The sequence below is a fragment of the Echinops telfairi genome, unplaced genomic scaffold (genome assembly GCF_000313985.2).
Source record: "Echinops telfairi isolate 266 unplaced genomic scaffold, ASM31398v2 ScPeMD7_7469;HRSCAF=8507_0, whole genome shotgun sequence".
NCBI classification, from domain to species: Eukaryota; Metazoa; Chordata; class Mammalia; order Afrosoricida; family Tenrecidae; genus Echinops; species Echinops telfairi.
Window position 1 is genome coordinate 37,060,756 of NW_022111372.1, and position 9,397 is coordinate 37,070,152.

At 41.9% G+C, this 9,397-nt stretch overlaps 1 protein-coding gene across 1 annotated transcript in view; it reads right to left on the reverse strand.

The window, feature by feature from the left end:
• Positions 1 to 2,142: 2,142 nt before the first annotated feature.
• LOC101644941 (heat shock transcription factor 2 binding protein) overlaps positions 2,143 to 9,397 on the reverse strand; it is a 164,463-nt gene continuing 157,208 nt past the window's right edge. Inside the window, exon 8 of the mRNA XM_013005341.2 lies at positions 2,143 to 2,879. Coding sequence (XP_012860795.1) covers positions 2,671 to 2,879 — 209 coding nt within the window. The 3' untranslated portion in view covers positions 2,143 to 2,670. The remainder of the gene's footprint in view (positions 2,880 to 9,397) is intronic.

Sequence of the window (9,397 nt, forward strand, 5' to 3'; positions counted from 1 at the left end):
CTTCACTCAACTCATACCATAACTGACAGACCAAGATGCCCACAGACCGCTCTGGGTCGAACTGAAACAACAGGAACATTTAGAAAGTCACATGCCTGACCTGAGCAGAGAAGACCCTAAGCTTTTACCTTAGGCTGATCATAGGATGGATGTTGAAGAACCCTGCACACAGCCAACCGGAAAAGACTAGAGAGACAAAGACTCTCTCTCTTTTTCATCTCCTTGTCAAAATACCAGCTGAACACATGCTACAGGGACAGGCAGTTCAGTGACCACACATAACAGACATAGTCTTTGTACACCTGGCCTGGAGTGGTAAAAAGTTATGGGGGAAAAAATCACCCCACAGATTTTAACTGCCTTCAACAATCAAGGACCCACAAATTCTGCAGAGGAGAATCTGACCTCCAGTCTTACTACATAATAATACTCAAATGTCCAGTTTTCAACAAAAAGTCACAAGGTATACATAGAAATGGCTAGGATGAGCAGTTATATGTAAAAGATGAGTGCTGGAAACTTCCTGAGGCAGCCAGACGCGGGGCTTACTAGATGGAGATTCAACAATTCCCCTAAACATGTTCAGAGCGCTAAAGAACACAATGAATCAAAGAAATGATATATGAGCAAAGTGAGATGTTCAGTAAAAAGAAAAAAATATTTTAAATTAAAATTATATAAATTATTTACTGCTTTAGTCTACAATTTTTTAATTCACAAGAGACCTCCACACACAGCAAGTAGATTGTGTGTGTGTGTGTATGTATATATACATATATATTTTTTTTTCTACAGAGTGGTTTTTCTTTGGTTAGATACAGGAAAAGGAAATAACCTATGCTTTTCCCTTAACCTTCATATGAAAAATAGATATATTAGAGAAGCTAGTTATTTCTTTTAAAAATTTTTTTGTTTTATTATTTATTGTTGTAGTTATTTCTTACAATTGTTCTTGTGCAATTTTCCCGTGATATGCATCCAGAAGATGTATTTGTCACCCGTTTCTTACTGAAGAAGTTTCAGCAAGAGCCCTTGCTGTCTTTAGCACTTTACAATCAGGAGCAACAAATATCCTTCTTAATTAGCTCGATCTACTAATTAGCTTAACTCCGTAACATCCAAGACAGGAGTTTGGTCCAGTTTTCTCTATATACCAGTGGTTGTCAACTTTCCTAATGCCATGACCCTTTAATACAGTTCTTCGTGTTGTGGTGACCCCAACCATAAAGTTAGTTTTGTTGTTACTTCATAACTGTAAGTTTGCTACTGTTACGAATCAGGTGACCCCTATCAGAGGGTCATTCAACCTCCCAAAGGGGTCGAGACCCACAGGTTGAGAACTGCTGCTCTATACCCTAATGAGCCCATCTTTGTCAGGAAAACTGCATTTCTTGAGGAGGCAAACCCCAATGATACTGTTTTAGGCCTTGCTATGTTAACAACTGAGTAACAACCCCAAATAAGGTGATACCACACAAGAATAAGTACAAGACATGGCATCCTCAATTTTACTCACCAATAATCAGGACCTACAGAACCACACAGCACAGATGGACCAATTTCTGCTTCTTTGAATTTTAAATTGCCTTTTACAACATTTCCCTGGCGCCGATGAGCTAATGTTCCGCAATATGTTGGTTTGTGAAATTCAAGCAACTGTGCCTTCCTCTCAGCCCCACCACTCTGCCTCAGCCACACACTGAATATTGGCCATAAAAATCTACTTAAAAGAAATATGAAGTGATTCTGAATGCCATAGACAGCAAAGACAGCCTCTAAATGTACATCGGACTGCAGATGGAAGGTGAAGCCCACGTTTGCCTCTCTCTTCAGTCCCACGGCAGCATATGAGGGTAGCTGTTCCAGGAGCAGGTAGGGAATGTGTTGCCTGGTGACTTTCAGGACTAACTAACATGGCAACTTCCCCTCTCACACATTTTGGGTCTGAGAATTAAGTGCCTCCCCCTCTGTTTTCTGCCACCTTGATCACAATCTAGATGTGACTTACACGGTTGAGGCAACTACATGTGGTGGTGGGCCCTGGTACCCTGACATACCCATGCACAAAATAGGGATGTGATGAGCAATGAAAGAATTTCAACATTTGTAATATTTCACAAGACAACCATTTTCACACATCAATGAATCGTCTAACTTCCTTTATTCAGAAATAAGAGCGACATGAGAACTAAGATGCCACCTGAAACAGCAGTTCACCAAGAGGTGATAGAAATAGCCCTGCATTTGGAGGGGTTAACTGTAATTACGAGAGAGAGAGTGATTTTTTTTTCTCTTCAAAATGTATCTCAAGAAACTGCTGGGGCGGGGGTATCTCATTATTAAATCTCCATGTTTGCAGGGGAACCTACAGGTCACAAAAGTCGAAGCAGCAAGAGCTTCTTCTGAGAACTATCAGTTACAGTAGATATGGGGACCTTCTAGAAGGATTGAGATTCTCGGGTTCACCTTTGAAAGGATTAATCTAGCATCTCCAAGCACTTCACTTGTAAGAGGAAGCTATGTGGGATACCTCTCTCTCTAGTTGGCCACATTTAGCCATCTGTCACTCATGGCATGCAGTGATGATTTTGAAAAGACAAAGTGAGGGACATGGGAGCAGGGAGAGACACGGACGTTTTGACTGTGCCCCCTGTGGCCCAACAAGCACCCCTATGTGCCTTGCTCCAGAAACCGCAGGTCTTCTAGGAGTTCCTGGGCCACGGTCTGGAGGTGGGAATTGCGGCTTTTTGACATGGCCAGGATTCGCTGCAGGGGCAGGGAACTCTGGAACTCAGTGGCTGACTTGGAGAAGACTTCTGGCTCTAGAACCACAGACTGGACCAGGCGCAACACATGGAGACACACTTCGGCATCGGGATCTGCGGGAAAGGAGTAAAGCCTCTGGTTAGAATAGACTTCCTACAGTATCTGAGGGTGGTTTGTCCATCAAGGGATCTGTGCCCTTTGTGAATGACTGACTTATTTGAAAGTATTGAAAGGTTTCTAAGAACTACACCTGACCCAGAAAGAGTCACTACTTGATGTGAAAGCTTAGTTCATAGAGTAGCGTAAGAAAATGCATTCATCATATTACCTGAAAATACTGAACTAAAACGATGAACTAGGAGCGCTTTCCATGCCGTGTGCTGTAATTCTATTCACTTGTGGGATCTTTAAAAGGTGCTGTTTCATTTTCACTCCGATTGTCGAAGCCCCACCAAAACCACACACAATCACATGTATTCTGAGTGGCCGCTGAGCTCTAGAACGTTGCAGGGTGTAACAGGTCACACCAGTACTATTCCACTATTTTCCATCCGAATGGCCTTTGAGTTATAGAATCTGTCTGTTGTGGTGTGCCGTGGCCTATTCCGACCCAGAGCCACCCTATGGGACAGAACCGCGCTTCTCTGTGGGTTTCCACGGCTGTGATCTTCATGGAAGTCGCTCACCAGTTCTTTTCTCCTACGGAGCAGGTTTGCATTGATGACCTTGTAGGTTAGCAGCCTAGTGCTTTACCTGTGTACTACCAAGGCTCATATAACCTACTGTTCTTGTTACAAATTCGGAAGTCTAAAACCTCTGCATCTCAAAACCTATTACACAAAGCAAAGACAGTAGTCAAAATATCACGGTCCTGGTACGGCAACAGACAGAAAGACCAGTGGATCACAATTTCGAGCTCAGAGTTTCCTTGTGAAGCTGTAGGTCACAATTCAGGATAAGAAATTTTCAGGCTACCATTGTCACCTCAGGACAGCCTCTCTCAGGTGTGCCCACAGGCCTGCAGCCTGCTGCCCCTTTGCCTCTCAGCCGCACAGCCCTTGGCCTCCGCCCTGCTCAGACCAATGTCACTAGGTTCTTTTAGTTCTACTCTACCAGTAAGCCTTGGCCCAAGCCACTCAGCTCGAGCTTTGTGGGTCCTCAAACTTAGCTCCCAGACAAGTATCAAGGGGCACACTATACTTCACGTGCGACGGTCCTGCCTAAGGCACCCAGTTTGCTCATGCTTTGGCCTGGGAAGCCTGCCATTCTCTCTCAATGGTCTCTGGTCCAGCTGCCTTTGCTGTCACTCCTTTCTGCCACTGCTTCTCACTGGGCTGACCAAGGAGGTTCAGCACAGGGATCTCAGACCCAAACCACCTGCTCAGCTCCTGGCTCGTTATTGCTGACAGGAGTAAGACCCTCCTTTTCTGTCTCTGCGTACTAGGATGGTAAAACTGGCCAATCGGAATGTTAGGATTCCATATACTTCCTAACTGCCCATATTAGATTTGTACAAAGCATCTAGATCAGGGGGTCCTCAAACTTTTTAAACAGGGGGCCAGTTCACTGTCCCTCAGACCCGTTGGAGGGCCGGACTATAGTTTAAAAAAAATCAATGAACAAATTCCTATGCACACTGCACATATCTTATTCTGAAATTAAAAAAACAAATGGGGCAAAAACACCCGGTGGGCCGGATAAATGTCCTCAGCGGGCTGCATGTGGCCCGCGGGCCCGTAGTTTGAGGACGCCTGATCTAGATAAAAGATTATCAAGTTTAATTAGAAACTTATTCCGGTGGCATAGCTCTTTGTATTACTAGATTGTAAGCTTTAAAAGACTCCACACCTTCTCTAATAGAAGACTTCTAATAATGATCTACTCAAATTCTTAATAGTTACCATGATAGTCTGTTCACACATGTAAGCGATAAAAATTTTAAATGTTTTTACAACCATTCAAAATTTCTAACAGTTGAAATTATATTTAAAGAATCTAACAAATCTTCCTTTTCATCAGCTGATAAAATGTTCTGTGATAATGCCAATGGCTTTCAAAAGCAATCAAATATTTTTCTGTCAAGCATTTCACAATAGTGGTGAAATTCTAATGGCAACCCCTGGGGGCTTGCGAGTCACTAAAAAGGCATGTCTTTAATCTGGGCCACAACCTGGAATCACATTTACTACATCTTAGACTATGCACTATATTCTTTGGCACAAGTATGTGGATTTTTCCAGCCTCTTCATGAGCCCCGGGTTTACCAACTTTGAAGAACAGGAGGAAAGGAAATAATCCTCCTTGATCCAGTCACTGCCCCAAGTCCTCACCTTGACTTACAAAGCCCCGTATGACCTGCCCGTGCCCACTTCCCGGGGCTCATCACACAGCACTTTCCCTACCTCCTCACCATGTACTTCTAGCACTGGCCAGTTCTCAATTTTCTGAGAATACCTATTGACCTCAGCTCGCACTGCCTGATAAATCATGTCTGGATGTTCAAAAAAAAATTACGAGGCATGCTAAAAGGCAAGGGGAGAAAAGTCAGCAGAGACGAAACAAGCATCAGAACCAGATTCATGTGTGACTCAGATATCAAAATTATCAGATAGGTAGCTCTGCCAGTTAAGTGTGGGACTATTAACCAAAAAGGTAGCCGGGTCAAACCCACCAACTGCTATCATAAAGACTTACAGCCTTAGAACACCTTTAGAGAATTTCTGAGTCAAAATTAACTTAATGGAAGTTTTGGTTTGGGAATAATTAATAAGCTAAGGCACTGCGATGCTTAGGTTTTTTTGTCAACTTAGTGAACCTGTAAGAAGAAATGGGTCCGGTCCATTGACCAGTCAATCTGGTCACAATCTAGTGATACCCCCTCCTTGAGGAAGTGGTCTCTTATGAGACACCCAGTGGAGAGCTCGACTCTCTCTCTCTCTCTCTTGCCCCTCTCCTTCCTGCTTCTGGGACAAATGACACAGGTTTTCTGCCAACCCCCGGAGCTACTGGCACCCTGCCACGTTCCTCCTGACCCTGGGTCCATGCAACTCTGCACTACTGGACTGTGATCTCACAGCTCCCTGCCTCATCAGCCTGCAGCCACAGGAGTCTGGGGGGACCCCGCGAGCATCTGGCCCATGAACTTGAGTTGGACTAGACTGGGGCTGCTTTCTGGATAAAAATTTCGTTCTTGTTATAAAGTTCTTTTGTTTAATTTGTGTTCTCTAGAAAACCTAGCCTAACACAAATTGGTACCAGGAGAGGGACCTAGAAAAACAAAAGAATGAGGATGGCGGATTGAGGCATGTCTGACCTCTGCCGTATGGCAACTGGATGGAGCATGGTTTTCCTTCTCCTCTGGGCAGCCAGAGGCCAGATACAGCCTCCAACGGGTTACTCATTTGAGAATGTGGAACAGACAGGATCCTTTGATGTGGCTCCAAATTCTCTAGATTGAACTCTGCTCTTAGAAAACAAGCCTGTTCTTTAATGTGAAGAAACTTCATTCCAGATGAAACGTTTGGTATCTGCATCCATACACAGAGCTCAATCTGAAGAATCAGTGCCAACCTCAGTACTTCAAACTGAGAATATTTTCACTAGCCCTGGCTCAATGTTTGGCTTAGAGAAGGGTAAGACAACTTGGGTAAGAAAAGACAATCAATCCTCTGTGTCCAACACAAAGGTGACACAGTTACCGGGCTGATCTGACAAGGATTGTAAAGCAGTCAGAATGAACATGCTTCAATGAGTAATTCTGGACATGCTGAGAAAAACAACAAAAGGTAAGAAAGTCTCAGCAGAAACAGAAGATTGCATCAACACCCTAGTGCAGCTTTTCACTCTGAAAGGGGCGTTAACCAAAACCAAAATCTCAGTGGATGGGCTAGCCAGCAGAATGGGAGGGGCGGAGAAAGAACCAGTGGCCTGGAAGGCAAAACAATAGAAATTACTCACTCTGAACAACAGCAAACATGGGAACTGGTGCGAAAAGAACAGTGCCTCTAAGACCTGGGGACAATAACAAAAGACCTAAGATTCATAAGACCAGAGTCCTGAGAGGAGAAGACAAAGTGGGTAGGGCTGACATTGTTTTTGAAGAATTAATGGAGGAAAATTTCTCACGTTTCGTAAAAGTCATAAACCTATCAATTCCAGAAGCTGAGAGAAGACCAAACAAAATAAACATGAAGCAATCCATGCCAAGACACATCCAGTCAAACATCTTAAAAACTAAAGATAAAGGGAAAAAATCTTAAAGAGCAGCAAAACGGAAATGGCCCTTTGTCTGCAAAGGAAACATAAATCACAGACACTGGATTTCGCATCAGAAACCTTGAAGGCGACAGGAATTGATGCAACATGTTTCACCTGCTGAAAGAAACTGTCCTGTCCACTCACAGAAGTCATGGCTGACCCCATGGTACAGAATGGAACTGCCCCACAGAGATTTCTGGCTTGAACTGCGTGAGAGCAGACGGCAAGACTGTTCTCCCACAGAGCCATCGGGTGGCTTTGAAGCACCGACGTTTCCGCTAACAAGAGTGCTTCACCGTTGTACCATCAGGGCTCCTTAAATAACTATTAGGTTGAGCCATTGTGTATGTATTTCTCTAAATCCTGATCTCTAGCCAACCATAACTAGTTTCAATGTTCACCTTATTAATTTTTGGCCTTTGTTCTTTTCTAATAAAGGACATAAATGAAAATATTTTTCTGTAACAACTGCTTAAGTTGCTTCTCACTAGTTTCAACATTGGGAATTTTTATTATCAGTCACTTGAAAATTTTGTTCACATTTGATTCACGAGTCCCATGGGTTATTTATAAATATTTTAGTTTCCAAACATACATGATTTTCATGTCGCTGATTTACAGTTTAATTTATTTTTGGCCAGAGAACATACCCTGTATGATTTCAATACTTTGAAGTTTGCTGAGACGTGTGTTGGCCCATTTTTATAAATAGCCTGTGTATACGTGATAAAACTCTACAGATGTTGAGTACAGTGTGTCTTATGTATTTCCATTGGGTCAAGATTGTTAATCATTTTGTTAAAAACTAAAAGAAAGAAAATAACTCAGCTCAGGATCCTGTATCTTGAGAAATTCCTCTTCAGAAATTAATGGGAAATCAAAATATTCTTAGATGAAGGAAAATTAAGAGTTTGTCACCAGTAGACCTACCATAAGAGTATCTAAACTATACACAAACTTGTACATGAATATTCACAACAATATTTCATAAGATTAAAAAAAGGGAAAAATACTCAAACATCCATTAACTGATGAATGAGTAAAAAAAAAAGTGATCATATCCACACAATGGACCCTCACACATTCTACCACAGGATTACCCCTGTAAATATTTGCTAAGTGAAAAAGCAAGCTATAAAAGGCCTTACAGTTCATGATTCCAAGTGTACAAAATGCCCAGGGCAGGCAAATCCAGAGATGGAGAGTAGCTTCGAGGCTGTCGGGAGCTGGGTAGAGGACGCAATGGGGAGTAACTGCTGGATGGTACAGGATTTCTGTGGGGACAATGGAAAGACTCTAGAACTACAGAGTGATGGTTGCACAACCCTGTGAATATTCTAAAAACCACAGCACTGTACACTTTAATTGGGTAAATTTTATGATACGTAAATTTTGTCTTAATAAAGTTAAGGTTGTTTAAAGGATCGTAGTGGAGAAACTAGCAAAATTCAAACTGGGGCTGAAGATGAGTTAATAATATTGGGTCAGGGTTAATTTCATGGTTTCAGTAACTATTGAATGTTTATATGATATGTTGACATTAGGGATAGCTGAGCGGTTGGAACTCTACTAGTTTTGTGACATTTTTTAAGAACCTAAAAATGAAGTGAAAACATGAATGGTTAAAGAAAATTCTCTAAACAGGAAGACAATGATAAAAGAAGGAATCCCAGAATACAAGAAGGAAGCACATACAACTGAAAGAGTAAAAATATGGGTAACATCTTAGACTCGCTTTCTTCTCTTAAGCTTTCAAATCTATGGTAGAAGGTTAAAGCAAAAATTATACTGATGTGGTTCTCAATGCTTGGAGACGAAATATTTGGCAATTATCATTAAAAGTGAGCAAACGAAAAATAACTTAAAGGGGGGTAAAATTTTTCTGCATTTCACTGCAACTAGGATTAGTTATGTATATATAATGCAATACACATGGATAAAACAAAATTTTCTGTGGACATTTTTATCAAGAAGAGGCTAAATTTACATAGAATAAAATTTCAAACCATGTATATATAATCAATAAGTTTTGACAAATGCATATACCCTCATAAAGCATAATTCTTTCAAGATATAGAACTTTCCCAGCAGGAGTCCTGGTGACACCATGGTTAAAGCACTCAGCTGCTAACCAAATGGCTGGTAGTTCAAACCCACCCAATGCTCTATGGGAGAAAAATGTGGTAGTCTGTTTCCATAAAGTTTTTCCACCTTGGAAATTCTATGGGCAATTCTACTCTGCCCTATAGGCATATGAGTTGGAATGACTGGAAGGTTGTGGATTTGGGTGTTTTATTTGTATGGGGAGCCCTGGTGGTGTATTGGGTGATGCACTGGGCTGCTAACTACAAGGTAAGCAGTTCATAACCACTAA